This window comes from Myiozetetes cayanensis, unplaced genomic scaffold (assembly GCF_022539395.1).
Source record: "Myiozetetes cayanensis isolate MyiCay16 unplaced genomic scaffold, myiCay2020 scf12, whole genome shotgun sequence".
In the NCBI taxonomy this organism is placed as follows: domain Eukaryota; kingdom Metazoa; phylum Chordata; class Aves; order Passeriformes; family Tyrannidae; genus Myiozetetes; species Myiozetetes cayanensis.
This window is the reverse complement of record NW_026086826.1, coordinates 13,447,299-13,468,923: the sequence shown is the minus strand read 5'-3', so window position 1 is coordinate 13,468,923 and position 21,625 is coordinate 13,447,299. Positions and strand designations below refer to the sequence as shown.

General features: G+C 43.3%; 1 protein-coding gene and 1 long non-coding RNA gene across 2 annotated transcripts in view; both read left to right on the top strand.

The window, feature by feature from the left end:
* The window catches only part of LOC126635329 (uncharacterized), a 494,663-nt gene that overhangs the window by 423,372 nt on the left and 49,666 nt on the right, over positions 1-21,625 (top strand). The window lies entirely within an intron of this gene.
* The window catches only part of NEGR1 (neuronal growth regulator 1), a 232,562-nt gene that overhangs the window by 161,271 nt on the left and 49,666 nt on the right, over positions 1-21,625 (top strand). The window contains exon 6 of the mRNA XM_050306397.1: positions 2,549-2,700. Within this exon, the coding sequence (XP_050162354.1) occupies positions 2,549-2,700 (152 nt within the window). The remainder of the gene's footprint in view (positions 1-2,548; positions 2,701-21,625) is intronic.

Genomic DNA, 21,625 nt, shown 5'->3' with positions numbered 1-21,625 from the left:
ACACATTTGAAATAACAAAACTCATTATAATGGCTTAATATATTATAATAAGGTGAAGGTATTCAAATTTGATACCAAAGGCAGGCTCCCCCCGGGGGCTGGCACTGATGCATGAGCTCTGGATGTGTAGGAGTAATCTCTAGAATAAAAAGGAGATCGCTCTTCCCTTTCTAACTGGCGCAAAGCAGAAAGGTGAAGGAACACGTGGGGCAGCTGCGCACAACTTAAAATGCTGTTCCAGGCTGGGAAAGAGCTCAGTGAAACCCAGACAAGTGATAAATGTGTGTTCAGTCAATAAACGAAGCCGAGCAGCTCACGGGAGCAATTAATTTAAAAGTAAAAGCATCTGCTTCTCACAACTGCAAATGGAAACCCTTGGAACTGCTGAGTTTATGCAAACTAATGCCAGCTCCTCACTCCATTAATTGCCTGGCTTATTGATATGCACATCTACCCAGTTCCATTTACTCCAGAACCTCCAGTCCTGGCCGCCAGCATCAGCCACTTCCAGCAGGGACATGGAGGGATGGTGATGTGGGAGAAGTGGGAGAGGAAGGAGGGGCAGGACTAAGAGGAAAAGGGCTGTGAGCTGGCATCCACAGACCTCATCCTCTCAGCAGCCTGGGAAGGCAGCAGGTCACAATAAGCAGACAGTTATTTTTGAGGCAAATGTCACCCCTTACAGGGCATGGGGACAGCAAAATTTCCACCCCCCACAATGTCTTCCAGACCAAAAAAAATGAGTTAAACCTTACAACTGTAAAATAGAGATGCTGTAGTTCAAATTGTGGTTATGGGCCAAAGGGGTGGAGGTGGCTTGGAAAGAGCAGGCAGGAACCATGGAATCCCGGACTGGCTTGGGTTGGAAGGGACCTCAAAACTCATTTCATCTTACCCTCTGCCATGGGCAGGGACACATTCCACTGTCCCAGGTTGCTCCAAGCTCTGTCCAACCTGGCCTTGGACACTTCCAGAAGTGGGGCAGCCACAGCTTCTCTGGGCAGCCTGTGCCAGGGCCTCACCACCCTCCCAAAAAAGAACAAGCCATAGGTGGACAAGGAGCTGTGATTCCAGTACCCCAAGTTTCCCTGGGAGAGGGGCAGGGATCAAACCCTGGAAGGCAGTGAGAAGGGATGGTGGCCATGACTGCAGCTCCTGCCCTCCCAGTGTCAGTGGGTGTGAACCACAGTGTGATGGGTGGGTCTGGGAGTGAAGGAGGCTCTTAGGATTGTCTGCACGAGAGGGAGGAAGCGAAGGGACATTGGTGGGTTTAGAGGAACATCCTCGTGCATAGGCTGAATGGACAAACCTCTGCCTTGCACAGGAAGAGATGAATCTTCCAGCTGCAGTACTCACCCCAAACCAGGCACTTCAATCCCATTTCTTTTACATTTCATGCAAAATCTTGTGTGTCCATGGGATTTGCCGTGTCCTCTCCCCAACCATGGGCTGAAGGAGCAGAGTCCTCTACACCAACACAAGCAGCAAAGGGAAGAGAAGTCCCCATGAGTGAGCAGCCTGTAGTGATCCAGTGGGAAGAGAGGCACTCACGTAACGATGAGGAGTGTTCAGTTCACAACATGCAGAATTGCAATTAATGACAGATTTTTGAAGATTTTTAGACAGAAATGTAGAAGACTGTATTAATTCCCAGGATATACCATTATATCTGCCAATATAGCAGGCAAAAATTGTATTCTTAATCTGAAACTCTGCTCCTGATGGGAAATATAAGGAATTAAGAGTAATAACCATAGTGAGTTTTTTAATAACATGGTTACCCTTTTCATCTCCTTGTTTGATCAGACGTGGTTTGCCTGCAGCAACACCATTTAAGTTGGTCATCCCGGTGCACCAGCAATGATTCTGACATGGCTTTGGGAGCAATACCAAAACACCTGCACAGTTCCTGTGAAATTTGGGGTAGGGAGCTCAAAGCCGAGTGAAAAGAGCCCTGATTTGGCTTCTTCCTGCACTTGGTTCCCTCATTCCTACCCAGGTTGCTGACTCAGCACATGTTCCTAATTGCAAGTCTAATTTGCAGCCCTGTAAAACAAACCGTGGTTGGAATCCCACAGTCATATTTCTGGCTTCTAATCCTCACCTTCCATCAGCTGGTGGTGGGAAAGGAGACAACAAACTCCCGAGTCTGAAAAACACTCTTTGAAAGACTTACCATAATACTTCTCTGCCCTAAAGAGGGTATTACATTTTCAGTTGGATTTGCCCCATTCACAACCTAAGCTCTCCATCTGAGAGCTTCTATCCCACACTCTGGCAAGGCAGGAGGGGATGTGGGTCTTTATTTTCTTTCAACTATAGGACACACAGGGAGTGGCAACTCTTCCCCTCAATACTCCCAGCTCTAGCATTGCATGTGACCTCTCCGCTGTGGGAGTTTTGCTCAGCAGATGACACTGGCAGCTTGCAAAGAGCTGGTGGTGCTGCCGGTGGTGTCTGTAAAACAAGAAAAATAAAGAGATATTAAAAAAAAAGAAAATCTTGGTTATGGTATATGAGTTATAGACATTTTCTTTTTGCCTTCTAGACTGATCAATGGTCAACAAGGAATCACTATTAAAAATTATAGTACAAGATCACTTCTTACTGTTACCAATGTGACAGAAGAGCACTTTGGCAACTATACTTGTGTCGCTACCAACAAGCTAGGGACGACCAATGCCAGCCTGCCTCTCAACCGTAAGTAATGTGGACATGTGGCCGATGTTCATGGGTGTTTGTTACACAGACATGGATTCAAAAGCCAAAAAGTAGTCGTGTGCTTTTCTCCCCTCTAAATACCATTGCGTTCCTCAGTACTGGAAATGATGCACCTGGTTGATTATCCCATGCTGCAGGAGGGTTTCTGCTCTGAAGGTGTTGGCACGTTTTGGGGGTATGGATGAGTTACGGGTCTGTCAAAGAACTCACAGCTAAACCTAACCCGCCGTTGTGGGGTAGAGGCAGAATTGTCACAGCAACATCTTTCTGCTCAGAAGAGCAATGACAGATCCCTAAGGGACCACTGTAAACAAAGATTAGAACTTTCCACAAGGTATTCCAACAAGGAATATCCTGAGCTGAAGAACTGGGGTGTGCTGGAGCTCTGCTCACACCTCGGTTTGTTGGTCGTGGGCCTCTGGTAGAAGAGAAGACTTGAGGTGAAATCCTTTGGAAAAGACAGTAAGCATTGTAAGAGGCAAAGCATCAGGATTTTCAGCGTGGAGGTTGCCTAAAATGGGTCTCAGATGTCCTGTTTGGTAGGTATTTTTATCTGTGAATTGGTAGCATTTCACCTTTGTTGAATATTTAGCCTTCTGCTAATGGCATGCAAAGATGTTCAGAGTTGAACTCTGGTGCTGAACTGTCTGTTCTGATAGTGAATAAAATGAAAGACAAAATTCAGAATATATCCTACATGGTTTTCTCTACATAAAGATACTCCTTACTGAGCAAAAATGTACATTTTCAGTTGCTTAAATCCTACAGTTATTGCCTTCTAGCCATGAAACTTCCTTCTAAACATATTCCCTGTATGATGTGTATTGTCAGGTTATTCCAAAGTTCTGCAGAAGAGCTGTAATAGGCAGAAAACAGCACAGAACCTTGGCTGCCATATATTTAATATTTGAGGAATCGTTAACAAAGGGGGAACGATATTGCACTTATTTTAAATAGAAAATGCAAGTGAAAACAAAGGAATATTATGCCAGAAGGAGATGGAATTTGGTAAATTTGCAATTCAGAGAAGGGAAAATGAAGGTCTGGCTTCATCTGAACAAAGCAGAGCTGAATCTGTCTCTGAGCTGCTACCAGGATATTGTCAGTCTTGTATTGTGAGGGGCCATCCTTAAAAAGCACTCTGGGATGCAGAGGTTGAAAATGTCATGTAAGTACCAAGTACCTTCTTACAAATCAAAAAAATAGATGTTCTCCATCATGAAAGAGATGGGACATGTGAAGCAGAATGGTCTGAGAGAAAATGCTGAAATCTGGGTCTGATCCTGACCTCAAGAAGGAAATGGGGGATGATGTTGGCTCAGAGGTTTGACTGAAAGACCAAGATGAAATGTCTTATTTTATACTATGATTTTTTTTATTATAGTCAAAAAACAGAGAGATTTCTAAAGGTGGTGATCTAGATTTTGGTTGGACATGAAAATCATTTGGTGGAGTTTTTTTGTTGCTGATAATTTGCATTAAACATATCTAGGAATATTTTAACTACAAAAAAAAATCACAGGGTGGCAACTTGTTAAATGTGGATTCCTTAATCCTTCAGAGAGGATTTTGTCTTGTGAAGCTCTACTTACATTTAATTTTTTTGGCAATGATAGCAGAACATATGTTCTGGTTCAGGTATGTGTGAGGGAACTGGGAGCAGTTCCTGGCTGGTTGCAACATTCAGTGGTCAAATGTAGGGTTAAGTGTAATTTGATCATCATGTTACTTGAAAGAAGCGTTAAAAATTAGAGTTTATGACTTATTTCAGTGTGTGTTTTCGTCTGTAATTGCATTGGAAAGATATAGTTTGAGGTGCAGTTTTGGGCACCACAATATAAGGAAGCCATTAGAGAGTGTCCAAAGGAAGGCAACAAAGATAGGGAAGGGCCCTGAGGGGAAGCCGTGTGAGGAACAGCTGAGGGCACTTGGGCTGTTCAGCTGGAGGAGACTGAGGGGAGACCTCATTGCAGTTACAACTTCCTTGGGGGGGGAAGAGGAGGGGCAGGCACTGATCTCTGCTCTGTGGGGACCAGTGGCAGAGCCCAAGAGAATGGCCTGAAGTTGTGTCAGGGCAGGGTTAGATTGAATCTCAGAAAAGGTTCTTCCCTCAGAGGGTGGTTGGGCACTGAACAGGCTCCCCAGGGCAGTGGTCACAGCACCAAGGCTGGCAGAGCTCAAGCAGTGTTTGAATGATCCTCTGGGGCACCTGGTGTGACTCTTGGGGATGGTCCTGTGCAGGGCTGAGGGTTGGACTTCATGATCCTTGTGAGTCCCTTTCACCTCACATATTCTGTGGTTCTGTGATTTTATGTGAAATGGTTGGAATAACATCAGTGGTGCAGTGATTTGGGACCCCCACCACACATCTCACTGCCATCCCATGGGAAACCACTACAAGTGTGCAAAGACATGGGAGAGGTTGTCACAACCCTACAGCTGGAGCACTTGAACCCTTGAGTCTGGATACCTGAGCTTTGACCCTGAGCACAGAGCAGCCCCCTGGTATCAGGGTATCAGCAAGGTCTGGTGTCATCACCTTGTCCAGCATCGCTGGGAAGTTGCCATTTGGCTGCTTCTTTCTGCTCTTAGGTTGAGGTTTTTAATAATAATGTGTGTAGCACAGAATTAGAAAAGCTGTGTATTTTTCTTTGCACATCCCCCTATAATACATAAATAACACAGAAACTGTGCACAGCTGGGAACCTTTCTCAGGGACAGGGCTAAGCCCCTTCTCCATTACTGGTGTCTGAATTCAATGCAGATATAAAACTCCAGGATACCAGAATGAGGATTATTTCATCTGTTATGGAGAGGCTCTAGGTTTCTGTGATCCATCAAGGCAACCTTGAGCTACCAGAAAGTCATGAAGGAGGTCAGGGGGTGTCAGGACAAGGTACAAGCTGACTTTGTGTGGCTGGGACATGAACTGAGCCAAGGAGATGGGACATTAATGGAGCTGTCCCAGAAGATGCCCGTGGGGTGATGAGGCAGTAGGAGAATGTATCTGGAATTTGGCTGGTCCCCAGGGCCAGAAGACACACAGCAGGGACACTTAGAGCTGTTTCTGTCCTGGGGACAGGCAGCCAGATCAGTTTGCAGAAGACACTCTCGTGTCTGGGGAGTTATGAATATCCCAGATCCCAAGAACATACTGGAATTTATCGTCTCCCTAACTGAGGAGTTGTTGGCCATGTCTAAGATCCAGCTATTAATAATAAATGCAGCAGCTGTAAAAGAGAAAGTTGGAGCCTTGCGGGAAAAATGCAGAGAAGCAGTGGTTCCAAAAAGTGAATAATGAATGGCAATTTGCTAATTATTCATGGCTGAGTCCTCTGGATCATCCAACTGCACTGGGTTTTGTGAGGAAGCGTTTGAAGTTCATGATCCCCCTGGAACAGCCACAGGAGGCATGTTTGGACAGTCCCACACTGGCATCTCTGGGCCTAATTGATCAGATATTTAGCACTGCCTATGCTGGCTGTTCCCAGAATTTCTGGTACTTAAGAAGAAGAAAAATATAGTCCTTTCCTGTAAATAAAGTTTGAATTTGCTGATTCATTAAACCCAGGAGATGAGGCTTTACGACGCAGACCCGGGGCAAGAGGTTCCCTCTCCGGGGGCGAGGAGGCAGTGGGGAGTGATGGAATAGCCCTGTTTAATTAAGTGCATTTGCCTTTTAAATTAGTGCAATCTTAACTCGAGACAAAAGGCATTTTCCTACAGACAGATTTGTAAGGCCGTTGTGAGGAGAGGAATTGTCATTAAACATTGGCAACCAAAGGAGGTTTATTCAGGCATTTTTCCCAAGCAGCCAAAACTGAGATGGGTCTATTTGTGCTAAAGCAGCCACGTCCTTCCCCAGGCATCTCCTGTCCTCGTGCTCTCCTGACTGGAGGCCACAGCTGGTAGTGGATTTCCTTTCTCTTACCACAGCTGAGTTGTGGCAGAAGGTATTTCCTCCCTTTCTTTGATGAGGATGAAGGTGGAGCTCAGCCCCTGCTCCCCACAGTGGGATGTGGGGTGAGATGCTGCCACCACAAGCAGGACTTGGTGAATGGTGGAGATGCCAGACCAGGCATGGCACAGGGTTCAGCTCAGCTCTACGGCACTGGAGCTCCAGTCTGTTCGAGGTTCTAGGGTACAGCAGATTGGTATCCTGGTTCTGTCAAGGGTGCAGTGCCCCCCCCACACCTCTGCAGGCCTGGTGGATGGAGGGCATTGAATCTGTAGATTCAATCTTTATATCTATAGAAACCATAAACCTACTTTGGAGACTTCATGGGGGCCTTAAATTCACTGCGATGTGTGATCTCTGTGTGTCCCCTGAAGACACATTACCCACAAGTCTGGGTTCACCTTGCAGTAGATTAAAATAATCATCACTCCTCTATTAGATGTGTGTGTGTATATTCTTAAGTAAAGGTATTATTTTTATGTTCTAAAGAGCACCTTCCCTAATATTTTTAGAAATCCTAGAAATAATTTGACTGCTAAGGGGCACATTTCCCAAGAAAACTTGCAATCCAGAGGAAACATCTGTGTCCACTACTAATAACTGCAAAGGAATTACTTCTTTCCGTGGCTAGTTGTAAAATGTGAAGGTGTTACTGATGTCCAGGTTTATACAGGAATCTGAGAAATATTGCTAGTAATTATGCAAAAAATTTAAATAATGGGGAATAGCTGCCCAAAAGGTCAGGAGGGACATTTGGAAGGAGAAGGAACCTGGCAAGGTATGCAAGAGATGTGGTGGTGTCTCCTGTACCAATTTAATCACTGCAGCTGAACACAACTGCTTTACTGAGGAAGCATCCAACTGTGAGCTCATGGTTGGTGCAACGCACTTGTAATCTTGTTTCCAACATTCCTACATGCCGGGAGCACCAGACCATACCCTCAGTTTACCTGCTGGTTGCCTTGTGTACTGGTTCCTACACGGAGATTCCTAATTAAACTGCTGGATTCGTATTTTTAATACATCGGTTTTTGTACTGGAAATGTAAATAAAATTAATATTCTTCCAGAAATTTAAATGAACTCATTAGGAATTGCACACGACTTGTAATAGTATGCACGTTCCTCCGTGGCGCTGTGAACAGTTGGTATGGCATTGGCTGTGTCTTCTGTCTACATCAGCGATGCAGAGGGATTGAGGGGCTCTGCAAAGGGGTGTCATGGCCTTGCAATGACACATGTCCTAAATAAGGGGACAGAAAACCATTTCCCATGGGTGATTTCCAGCAGTGGCTCCTGCTGTGCCCGGTCCTGACAATCAGTGACAGACTGGACTTAAGGGGACTTCAGAGATCTCCTCAGTCATGGACACAATTATCTTAGAGGTCTTTTCCAGCCTTAATGATTCTGTCTGAAAAAGGGCACAGTCATGATGCTGCTCCTCACTCCTGGCAGTTGCTGGACTTTCTTCCTATGATCCATAGCGACCCTCCACTATTGCAGTCATATTATAAACAAGCTTTTTCCCTCCTTTGGTATCTTTTTCTTTATATTTAAACCAAACATTTTCCGACTCGATCCTCATGGGTCCCTTCCAACTCGGCAAATTCTGTGATTCTTTGATTCTACCTGGAATAAGTCTCCTGATGCAGACTGGGTTTGGACTCCATCCCTGTCCATGCTGCCCTCTCCCAGCACTGACCTCTGGACTCCTGTGGGAGTTTTTCAGTGTTATCCAGGCTGTGTGTGTGGGCAGGTTTATCAGTAATTTGTATAGATTTAATTACAGTGCTTGAGTTGTCTCTGTTCATATATTTCAGTATCATCATTAAACTCAGCATCAGCAGTTTCATCTTATTGACTGAGAAATCAGGTTTTAGTGTATTTGGATACATGACAGGTTTCTGCTCAGGTTTAGCTCAATAACTTTGCTTCACCCACCAAATCTGACATTTCTAGAAGAAATATTCTCTCCAGGGGAATTCCTTTTGTGTCCACAGTTTCAGCTGTTGTCCAATTACCTAAGAAAGATTTTGCTATTTTGTCTCTCAAGTACCAGCCTGCAAAGCAAATCAAACTTCAGTTTGCATAGTTCTGTCTCAGCCAGGCAGGCTGGTCTGCATCAAAAAAATTACTTTAAAAAAAAAAATATATATACACACATAAACATTTAAATGAAAATTCCTATGCTTATTAGGAGCCCATTCAAAGCCTACTGCAATCACCCAAAAGACAGTTATTGATTTAATAAGGTCTGGATCAAGCCCAAAGTCTCCCATAGACATCACTGCAGAGAACTGGGGCCATGGACCTAATTTGTCTTTGTATCCCTTTCATTCCTGCCCTCAGAGGTGAAGTCATTGTCCTGATCTCATTCAGCTCCTGGTGAGCTCACATCTCAGGAGGGATGATGGACAGGGAATGGATGTGAAATCCATTCTAGGAAATTCCAAGTGCTTTGTGAAGGGGTGGTCACACATCAGAGCCGTCGTGCTTTCTTCTGGATTCTGATCAGTGTCATGGGACACCCAGGACACACCTGCGGGGTTCCTTGTACACCCTTCATAAAGCCAAGCCAAATCTTTGCCTGGTGCATTGTCGCATCTGGAAGCTCAGGAGATCCCTGGTTTACCTCTTCCCTTACAATTTGAAGGGGATTTTCTGCTTCCTTCCCTCTTTGTGGGCTCTGTCTTCACTGGTGGTGTTTCTGGTCTTAGTCCTTAGCTTTGCTTTCCACATCCAAGTTGGACTAATAGGACCAGCTGCTGCAGGATAGGTGATCCATCATGGAAAGGACCTGTCCTGGAGGTGGACACCCAGCTCCTGAGCAGTGTGTTGAAATCCAGGGCATTAGAAGAGCTGGGTTATAAATCTGGGAGTTGGTTCTTTGGGGACCCTTCTCAAAAATCAAGGTGTATTCATCCAGGGCATTTTAATTGGATGATCATGTTCCCAATGGAAAACAACTCTGAAAACTTTCAACTGTCCCCAGTAGGATTCACAGACAGAGTGAAAACCTTTTTTCTCTCTCTGTTCTCACACAGTGGAACAAAGGCATACGATGCAGCTGAGCAGCTCAGCCAAAGCAGGGAGCTTTCCTCACATCACAAGTGCACCTGAGGGACTAATTTCATAACATATTGCTGAGACAAGGAGCCCAACAGAGTTAAAAACGCAGCACCTTAAATTCATATTTTCACACAGAATAAGATAAATGGTCAAATCCTCCATTCATGTAAGTCGTAATAATTCTGTTAAATGCTGGGTTTGAGATCCTTCCATATGGATGCCAATGGCTGCTCCAGGTAACAATTATGGAGAGTTATGAAGGAATTTTCTCTAAATCCATTTTGCAGCTTGAGCTTTATTATGAATTATATGACAATAAGTGACTGAGATGGGATGAGGTAGAAATAACCCATTTGAGTGAGGCCAGTAACCTGCTTCTCCTTGACATTTAGCAGAACATTTAAAGATCTGAGAGGGTATCTGTGTTTGGGGGCTGGAAAATCAAACAAAAACCCCTGGGATCTTTGCTCTGGATACTTACTGAAGTTGCCTAATATTCTATTTTGTTATGTTTGTGGTTTTACTCTCGAATTTTGCGATTATAACAACAGCCAACAAGGTTTAGGCACATATTCTTACTAAACTGGATAAATCAGAGAGGTTGAAGCATGTCCAAAGTTTCATCTCAAGTATCAGTCAGTCATCATATGATCATAGAACATCCTGAGTTGGAAGGGACCCTGTATCATCCCTCTGCTGCCCCTACACAGGACACCCCAACAATCCCACCCTGTCCCTCAGAGCACTGTCCAGACAATGATTAAAACTTTCAAGGTCATCCATGAAATTTAATTCCCTGCCCCTGTCCCCAGAAGGAGGAGGAGCACCAGTGGTCAGAGCTCTCTTGAACTTGACTTTCTTTTCACAGGGGAGAAAACTTTGAAGTAAGTTAACTTCTTAGCAAAACTGAAAATGCAAAGAATACCATTTGTAACAAATGGGAGGGAAACCAGAAGTGCTATAAATAGCACTATAAATAACAATACAAATATATTTTACAGCTCAGGCTAGAACACAGACTTCTGCCTTGGCTTCAAAACTTTTGCAGAATGGAGGGCAGAGGTTCCTAAAGGTGTGTTTAGAAACAAAGGATGAAGAAATTCCCAAGTCAAAAGATTAAAGATGATTACTGTCTATCTTCTGTAGGAAAAGAGGTTATTGAAATACTGTCGAGTCTAGAGAAGGTGTATTAGAAAGTTTTCTCATAAAACAAACCCAGGAGAGATTCACTTACACTAGTCAGTGGCAAGTTTTAAAGTTAATGCAAAGCACTTCTTCATTGAAAGATTATTAAGTGTAGAACTTTTTTCATAACAAGTTGTTAGACAAAAGCTCACGGGGCTTTACAAAGGAGTGAGCTATTGATCAAGGACATTCAGAGTTTCCAGCAAGATCAGAGAATAGGTTTTACACCCAAGACTTCAGCATTTAAGCAAATATTCCAGCAGGTTGGAAAATGCCACAACTGCGAGAATTTATCAGAGAAATTCTAGATTAGTTAGCAAAAGCACTTGTTTGAAGCCAAACCTTTATCTGTAAAGTCTGTGTGCTCCTGTTGAGTCAAGTGCCTTCTAATATAGAGATACACAAAAAAACGATGCAGGTGGTCCCCACAGCTCCCATTGCATTTTCCTCAGAGCTGCTACGTGTTCCTAGTCTGGACAGTATGAGGTCTGGACGGTCTGTGAGCTGAAGAAAAAGAGGAAGGGAAAAGAATAACTCCTTTTTGGCTGCAAGAAAGCTAAAAATACCCTCAGAGGTTTAAAAACAAGAGCTTTTCCAGTGAGCCTACACCATAAGCACTAATTAACCTCTGTACTGAACCACATGAGTAACATAATGCTGAGGTATCTCAACAAGCCTCTAAAATCAAGAGCTCATTTAACGTTATCCTTAATTCCACCTCCAGGTTTATATGTTGAGATTTTGGCTGGATTTGTAATAATAAATTGAGGATAAAATCTTCTTCTTCTGTGGGCTCTTCGAAACCTTCAGTGAAAAGAGTTACCATCAAATATTTCTCGTGATATCAGAACTATTCAGAGAGAAAGGCCTATGATGAATTTTTCAGAAACTTACTTTTTCCCTCACTCAGGAAATTTTATCACAAGTATCAAATCTGATTTCTTGACTTTTAAACTTTCTGCTGTGAAGCACCTACAGCAATACCCTAAATTTTACTGTGGGGCTGTTAGTGTGTAGATCTTTTCTTATAGATTGACCTGTAAAAAGGTATTAATATTGTACATTTAGATTTACTAATTTTATTCAAGAATAAAACACAAACCTGAGAACTGGGTCATTTAAATCCCGTTAATTTATTCACTTAAAATTAGATTCCAAGAAGAAAATATTTAAATTACTGAGGATGTGAGGAGAATAAAAGGAGCAAATCTCATGGAGTAACTGCAGCATAGGCCAAGGCACATCCTTATGTAGGAGCTTTAATTCAGTCAATAAAATGTCCATCGGTACCAACCCCTTTTTTTTGCTGATGCTGTTGCTGAGCTGTCCAGAGTGCTGCAAGAACATGGGAAAAGGTCTGTCAGAAGGGAAAAACCAGGTCTGGAGTCAGGATCCAACTATGGTTTCATAAAATAACAAAATGCTTTCCCTGGATGCAGATTTCTAAATTAGGATGCCATGTGAAAAGAAGGATGAAAGTTGCCCTGCACTGCTTGTCCCAGTCCTGTCAGAACTGCAGTGTGTCACACATCCAGCATGCATTGGTTCTCCTGCTCAAGAAATTTGGCAGCCAGACCATTTCTGTTCGTAAATTAAAGGCTGATTCTTGACCTTTCAGTGTTTACTCTCAACCAGCACTTGCTGAAGCTGCTCCTGGGCTCTGTAAATATTGTTCCCTCGCTGGCTCTGCAGCCTGAGCAGATCACTGTGGTCAGAACACACCGTGTCACTGTGAGTGAGAAGGTGGTTCAGCTCCTCATAGTCTTTGTCAACAACTGCTATAAAAAATACCCTGAAAGCTTGCACTGCTTTAAATACAATTCTCGGGTCAGGGACTGAAACTATCGCTGCCCAATTAACATGAAATTTTTGCCAGGGACTTTTCTTGGACATACAAATACTTCCTCTTAGCACATCTGCACCTCTGTTATGGTGACAGGCTGGGAGAGTTTGAGGTATTCAACCTGGAGAACAGAAGGCTCTGGGAAGATCTCAGAGGCCCTTCTGTTGCCTAAAGGGGCTCCAAGGGAGCTGGAGAGGGACTTTGGACTAGGGATGGAGGGACAGGACAAGGACGAATGGCTTCCCACTGCCAGAAGGCAGGTTAGATGGGATAGTGGGAAGGAATTCTTCCTGTGAGGCTGTTGAGACCTTGGCACAGGGACAACCAGTCAAAATTATTTTGGCAATTAAACTTGGTGAGTTTATTGAAGAGATTTGTCTTCAGTGTTACAGAGGTGGACCAAAAGTCACAGGTCTGCTCCATACGAAAAAAAAGGTTTCAAAAGAAGAAGTAGCTCTCATGTAAAATTTACTTTCTGCTGTTGCAGAGAACACCTTACTGCAAAGCTGGAGCTCCAGGAGCTCCATGTCCCTCCTGTCCTGAGGAGCCCAGAATCGGACACAGCACTCTGGATGTGCCTCACAGGGCTGAGCAGAGGGTGGGATAATGTGGTCCTTCTTAAACTCTAACTCCATTTTAATTAATCTCCTTTTACAGGAATTGTAGACATTTTATGCACTTCACTGTGACATGGGCACATCTCACCATGTAATTTCTAGAGGCTTGTAATGATTCATTTGATAGGTATTGTCTGTGGATTTTGGTTCGTCAGGGATCAGCAGAGCTGTAATTACACAGTAATTATTAAATAACTTACTCACAAATTGCTGTGTCAGTGAAAGCAAATATCAGAGCAGTTGAAGAGCATCCAGTTCCTCTGGGAATATGTTCTATAGGTACAAGGATGCAGGGATGGACTGCTTTCCCTAAAAATGGTGGTAATGCATAGATCAGGTACTAAAGTCTGTAAATGAGAATGACACTTTTATCCTATGCCTGTATTCCCAGAGCTGCAAGCAGCAGGAGAAGGCTTTCACCCTATAGGAGCTTAACCTGGTTAAGGTTGGGTCAGGAACCCAGGTTCTCTAAGTCAGGGGAAGCATCTTCATGAGCTGCCCAAGGTGTAATGGACCCAGCAGCACAGGTACCATCTGTTGGGCTATAAATCCACTACAGATGTTACCAGTTTGGTACCTGGAGATAGTCTGAACTATTCCCGGACCTCTCCCTGTGTTCAGTTTCTTCCTCCTTTGAAACTCAGGCAGACTCCACTGTTTTCTGATAAGTGAGGTGATGGCTTCCCACCTATCAGTGGTTAGAGAGGAGGGTTAGTTGGGATATTGGAAGGAATTCTTGGCTGTGAGGGTGGGGAGGCCTTGGCACAGGTTACTCAGAGAAGCTGTGGCTGCCCCATACCTGTAAGTGTTCAAGGCCAGGTGGGACAGGGAACAACCTGGGATAGTGGAAGGTGTCCCTGCCCATGGCAAGGGGTGGGACTGGATGATCTTTAAGGTCCCTCCCAGCCCAAATCAGTCTGGGATTCTCTGAGTTGCCTGTCCCTGCTTCTGTTGTGACTTTTCCTGTATCCCATGGGATGTGAGACTCCTAACCCCACGTCCCTTCTCTGAGTTGTGAGGGGGCCAGGCAGAAACTTGTCTCTTGTGTACCAGGACTTGCACCTTTACAGGACTTGCACCGTCTCCATATTGCATCTCTAAAGGATATTCTGCCTTATTTACTTCCAGAAATACAGCGACAGTTGTGCAGATTTAAAGAGTGACCTCTGAGAACAAGAATATAATTACTGGGAGTCAGAGCAATGCTAATCATATGTTCCTGAGCAGCAGAAATGCTCAGAGATTTCCAGAGCTGCATTATTCATGAGCTTCCTATTTATACATATGAATGAAAGACCAAGCTCAAAAGACACAGACGACTTTGTCACTTTTCTTCATTGTGTTATGGTCTCAACAGCTGTAAAAATCATTAAAGCAGCAGTTTTCTCTGAAAAAATCTGAAATAGGGAATAAGGACCAGTGAGCAAATATTGTATATGCTTTATAATACTATATATATATATATACTATAATAACTTGAACTAAGTGAAAACATTGTCTTTCATGTCACTTTGATTGAAAGATGTAGGAGCTTAGAAGATGTAGACATACTTCAAATGTTGATTGAAAACAGAAATTCAATGAGTTTCTCAACTTGCTTCCCATGGTTTTGTTGCCCAAGGCAGAGAGCCCATGGGTGACATGGTACCAGGAAAGGGGCAGAGTCAGGACCAGCCTGCTCAGACCTTTGCCCAAGGAAGGTTGTGTCCAGCCCTGGGAGCTGGTGGTCTGTCCTAGCTGTTCCTTTGTCCATTATGCTATTTGGTTATGCAGCTCTGATGTGTAAACTTGGTGTAGAAGAGCAGCAGGCTGGGAAGGGTTGATCAAGCCTTTAGAGGTGACTTTCAGAAAACCCCTAAAATTTTCTTTTTTCTCTTCCATGAAACATTTCTTCTCTATATGCATTTTAATTTAAAACATGCAATTTATTTTAATCTCAGAGTGGTTTGTGTTGGGAGGGACCTCAAAGCTCATCCAGTTCCACCCCCTGCCATGGGCAGGGACACCTTCCACTAGATCAGGTTGCTCCAAGCCCTGTCTAACCTGCCCTTGGAGACTTCCAGGGATGGAGCAGCTGCAACTACAGGCTTTTTCTTTTTCAAGAGTCTCCATCGTTGGTTCCTCTGTGTAGCTGGATCATCCCTGGACATTGGGGTGCTCTTTGCTCTGCAGAGAGCTTGGGAGTTAGGTAGAGGGGACACACAAGCTGCAGTGGGTGGTCAGGTAACACAGGGACAGCTTAGGGGACAACAGGAAGCTCTCAAAAGATTTCCCTGAACTGATGGTGGTTAAAACAATGGATTGCCTTTGGTTTTGGGCAGACAGTCCACCCAGGATCTGGCTGCAGCCAGTCATTGAGGAATTGAGATGCTTCAGGTATGCAGAGGAAGAGAATGTCATAAATCACATCCTCAATTTTTCTGACTTTTTTCTGACTTCTCTGATGCTCATTATAGGAAAAATATTGTAAACCAGGTGGAATGTTTCATAGACACAGGTCCTGACAGAGGCTGCAAATTGGTTGTGCCTTTTATTATCTTTTATTTTTGATAATACTTGACAGTGTCTTGTAACTGGAAACACAGCATGGGGACAAATGCTTTTGGATTTGACTTCAAACAAGCCCATTTGATGTTTCTTCTCAGAATGCAAAAGTGTTGAGGTTGTCTTTGTTTGTGGAAGTTATTGTTATATTGTTACATTTCCTAAACCGCAACAAGTGTCCCTAAGAAGGAAACTGAGGATATTAGAAATCTGCATCTGAAAGGGCCTCAATTTCTTTGGTAAAAATAATTCTTATGTGGCTTTATGTAGAATAAGCAGGTTCTTCATGAGGGGCAGCTCTGACCTCTGCTCGCTGTGAGCAGTGACGAACCAAGGGAAGGGCTGGAGCTGTGTCAGGGCAGGGTTAGGTTGGATCTCAGGAAAAAGGTTCTTCCCTCAGAGGGTGGTTGGGCACTGAACAGGCTCCCCAGGGCAGTGGTCACAGCACCAGGGCTGACAGAGCTTGAGGAGCATTTGGATGATACTCTCAGGGAGAGGGTGGGACTTTTGGGGTGTCCATGCAGGGACAAGGATTGGACTTGATCCTTGTGGATCCCTCCCAACTCGGGATATTCTGTGAAGCTGTGTCCCTGGACCCTTTGGATGTGTGTGGTGCTCTGGAGGAAATGCAGAGCTGCTCACTGCTACCACATGTCACCTTCATGTGTCCAAACTACCTGAGCTCATTGTTTCTTTGCAATTGATGAATTAATTCTTTTTGCTCTCCTGACACAAGTGACCCTTCACATGGCTGGATTTACATTCTCCTCCTGTAATTGCTTGGCAGGAGTTTCTTCAAGCACATGTTGTGTGGGGTGGCAGGAGGCTGCAAGTGCTGAGGGTCTATCTGAAAACTGTAAAGATTTCACTGGTCATGTTTATTTTTCAAATCTGGAAAAATTCATTATTAATTTATTAAATGTTTTCTGGAATTTGTTGCACTGTCTCATTTTTTAATAGTGGAGTGTTTGTAAATACAAGTGCAAAGATGAGATCTTAAATTAGTGGATGTTTTTGTGGTACTCAAAAAGTAGCCTGCAAATGAATGGGTACTTTTGCCAAAATCCCTTTGATGAGGAAAAAATTCCCTGATTTATTCAAAATACAGGCAGTCCTGTGAAAGGTAAAGCCTTGAGCATATATCAATGTCTTAGAGATGGGAAATTGTTGGGAGAGTGGGGATGGAAACTGCAAACTCTTCCTGCCAAGAAAATCAAATGTGTGACCTTTAATTAAATATTATTTTGAATATTTTAAATGGAAATATAGATTTGCCTGTTGGTGGTTCACACACACACAGACCACCACCAACCCCCATATTTAAATTAAATTAAATTAAAGCCAGTTTTTTTCACACTATAAAATAGTTCATCCTACATAAAACATGATGGTTTATCCTGGAACTTATTAAAAATAAATAATTAAATCAGTCTTTAATAGACTGCGGAGTTGGAACAATATGTTTCATATTTCTTTGCTTTTTCATAGGAAAATCAAATTTCGCTAGAATTTAAGTACATGCTCAGGTCTGGACTCCACAGAACTAACTTTTAGTGAGGGCTCTTAAAAATTCCATTGGACTTCTTTCACAAGAGGACAAAAAAGGTGTCAATAATGTGGTTTTCTACAGGCTAAAAATATATTTGAATATTGATTGAAAAACTGCTGTCAAGCAAAAGAAAACAGCTGCAGGTGGAGAGGGAGGATTGCCCAAGCAGGGAGGAAACTCCCTGGCAATTTCAGACCTCAAACTTCAAGCTAGGAATTACTGTTTTTTAATATCTCACAGGCATTGAGCTATTAAATATTTATCATCCTGTAGTAAAAAAATAAACCATTTAAATAAAATAAACCATTACCAGGCAATTAAGGTGTAATAAACCTGTAGAAAAGCCCTAATTGTAATTGCAAAATATTAAGGGTGAGGGAAAGACACAGAATAAATTAAGGTCACGTCTCTGGCCAATCCACTTAGTTTGCACCCTAAAGATTTTTTATTAAATATGTTTTTCCATTTGCCATGGTTCTCAAACAGGCTCTGGCTTCACTGGGCTTAAAGACCTGTATTTCACAATAAATCATTAATCTTTAACAAAGCTGATGAAGCCTGGGGGAGATAAGCTTAAATAAGCCCTGTTAATTATCAAAGGTCATACATGGAAAGAGTTTTTTTAATTAACTAATGAGTTGGTATTTAACTGCCAGTTGTGTGTTGGACGAGTTATTGATTCCTCCAATACATGAGAAGGCAAAATATCAAAGTTAAACAATTTTACTGGTCCAGGCTGGAATGAAAGAAGCTTTTTGTATTCTCCTGTTGGGAAATATTCTCCTTTTGACAGTCTCAACAATCCCACCAGTGCTCCTTGTTGTCCAAATGCTCCCTGAGCTCTGGCAGCCTTGGTGCTGCGACCACTGACTGCCCTTGGGAGCCTCTTCAGTGCCCAACCACCCTCTGGGGGAAGAACCCTTTCCTGACATCCAACCAAAATCTACCCTGACACATCTCTGAAGAATGACAGGAACTAATGGCACAAGGGCTGCAAAAAACAGTTAAATCATTTCAGAGTTTCTGTATTCTCATCCTTATTGTAAAACAGGTTGGACTTTCTGTCACCAAAATAGTGAAGAAATTCAGTATTACATTAAATCTCAACTGTGTATGGCATTGCTTTTTATTCCCCAGACCAGAACTGGAGTGTGGCACATGGCTTTACTCACAATAAAGCATACTTTTTCATTTTTAAAAACCTCTGTCCCCCTAACAGTATTAATTGCACCAAACACAACAGTTTCATTTTGGACCAGCTGCAGGGTGATAAAATAAGGTACCATTGTAACAAAAAATTGTGTTCGTGGCTTTAACTCCTGCCTTGTTCTGTCAGGGTCCCAGCAAGGGGCTGGCACTGAGCTCTTGCTGGGTGGGGCTCCAGAGAACTGAAAAAGATCATCGTCTCCATTGGGCTTTGAAATTAAAAGGCATGAGAACTCTCCAGTGTGCATGCCAGGGGCAGCTCTGTGTCTGTGCTGGGTGCTGTGGGCTGGGAGCTGGGAGAGGAGGGAGCTGGGGGTTGGATGGTTTTTATCTGGGAGTCAGATGCTCTTCTGGCTGGTTTGTTCAATCTTAGCCTGAAATAAAGGGTTGTTTACTGTTGCTGAGTTTTCTGTAGTCTCTTGGGGATAAAAAGGCTCATTTTGCTCTGAAGAGGCTGGACCTGGGAGGACACCTGGGCATTGGATCTAATCCTGTCACACTGCAGGCTGCTCCCTGTGGAATCCCTTCCCTCAGTTGGTGGATTTTCTCCTGAAGGAGTTGGTTTTCCTTTCCTGAGGTCTAGTGAGGAGCAGTGTGAGGACAGCAAGGCTGGAAAGCTGCAGCCCCACACTGCATTTCTGAACTCATCCACCCTCAGTTTGTACCCTCTGTTCATGCAGACGGGCTCATGAATTTCTCTGTTCCTTAATCATATACAGGGACATTTTCTAGGCAAATAATTACAGGTAATTGGCCTCTAGTAAACTGATAGCCAGTTTTATTTACCTGTTTATTTTTACCTGCCTATATCCTTTAATAGCTCGTATTTTCTGAGGCCCTGGATGCCATGAAGCTATAGCTGTGGGTCTTGCCCTCCTGGAACACGTCTGTAATTCTCATTCCTGCTGCCCCTGCTGTCCTCCCCTCCCCGTGAATTTACTGTTGTTTTGACAATTTTATGTGCAAACATATTTAAATCCCTCTGACCTCAGCCTCCTGAGCTGATTGAATTTTGCTTTAACTCTGCCCTGGCATTTTCCATTTCCATGTTGTTATGCAGAACTTCAGCCTTTAAGCTTGTGCTAGAACTGAGACAAAAATATTTTTAGGTCCTGCGTAATTTCTTTGTGAGCGGAGGGGCTCCTGTTTCTCTGAGGTATCTCATCCCTTCATATTACGGTTTAGTGGGAATGGTGGCATTCAGGATGATCTTGGAGGTCCTTTCCAGCCTCAAATATTCCATGATCTCTGGGGTCAGGGAATGTATGCTGTGGTTTCCTTTCGAAGGTGCTGTTCTGGTTTTCCCAGGCATTGCTTCTTTCCAGCCAAGTCCTTTCACTCCCTACAATTTACCTGCTTGTGCTGTGGAGCCTTTTATGGGGTGGTTTCCCATTTTGTTAAGAGCCTTTCTCTGACAGCTATTTTCTGTCTGGGATCAGAAAGGAATTTCTAGATACCATCTCTTCCCTTTGGTGAAAGACAGCATTAAATGTCCTTGACATCAAACCTCACCTCCCCTGCCCAGGTGTCTTTAGGAGCTTATATTCTCCAAAGGTTTCCCTTTTGAAGATTAGAGCTGCAGTTACAAATCTAGGGGGGTTATTCTTCCACTTCATTTAAACTCACTCAGCCGCTGATTCTCAGCTCATTTCCAGCACTCAGATCCAGCACACACTCACCACCACCGACCAAAACTGAATTTAAAGAGAACATGATGTTTTGCTTTTTCCCATGACAGTGGGGTGGAGATTCCTGCACACATTTCTCCTGGGAACGGGATTATACCAGGGTCTGTCAGTGCATTTCTCTGTTGCACCAGGGCAGGTTTACATTAGATACTAGGGAAAATTTCTTCACTAAATTTCTTCACTGGAAAAAATTCAGGTCAGATATGGACAGAAATCCCCAGTTTTCCTTGTATGTGTAGCAGCCAGGAATGCTATACCAGTATCCCTATGCCCAGGACGTTCTTGTTGCTATCTCTTTGGTCCCAGCCTGAATTAAAGCTCTGCTTTAAACTGAGAAGATGATTTTGGCTCACACCTGCCTCCCCAGAATAGACAGCTCTGGAGATAACAAAGGTCCTGCACACAGACAGCCCCAAGTCTGTCAAGGACAAACCAGGAGCTGCTGTGAACACACTGCTGTTCCTCTGCTTTATAAAACAAATCCCAGAAGTTCAGCTCAAGGAGAATTCTCCACTGGAGTCACAAAAGTGGCACAGAATATCATGGTATTCCATTATACTTGCAGATTTTTTTTCCACAAGCACCCTTGGAAATCTGAGCAGTGCTGATACTGTAGGACTGGGGTCCCAGGAAAATGAAGTACACAGCCAGTCCCACTCTTCCCCACACATCCCTGCCTCCCAGTGTTGCTAAGAAGTCATTAATATATTTTCATTTTAATGAACCAGCCGACCGTGCTTATAGAAAACCAGCTGGTTTTGTTTTCTCTCTACAGACCTGAACATTTTCATGAATAAAGATTTGCAAAGAGTTTTAGAACTTGAAACTAGAAATAGATCCGTCTCACCAATTCCTTGATCTAATAATGTATTTAAAAATGAGATTTTTTTGCAAGAATAATACATGGATATTACCACCTTCACTTCCAGCCTCAATGCCATGAATCTGTGACTTTATGCCACCTTAAGCACCTATAATTAAGTCTAGATCCAAAGAGGCACGATCATAGTACAATCCCTGCTGGTTTGGGGATGGTATTTTGCTTTTTAATGAAATACTGTACTTAGTGAATATGTTAATTTACTTGATTGTTGGAAAGAATGGTGTTATTCTGCAACCAGAGAACTTTTGCCTTTATAAAAAGTCATAGTCACAACTTTTGATTTGGGAAAATATTTATCTGTTATTTCACTTGGACTCATTTTTGCATCATATTAACCTGAAAAGTAATTGTAAGGGGAGGGAA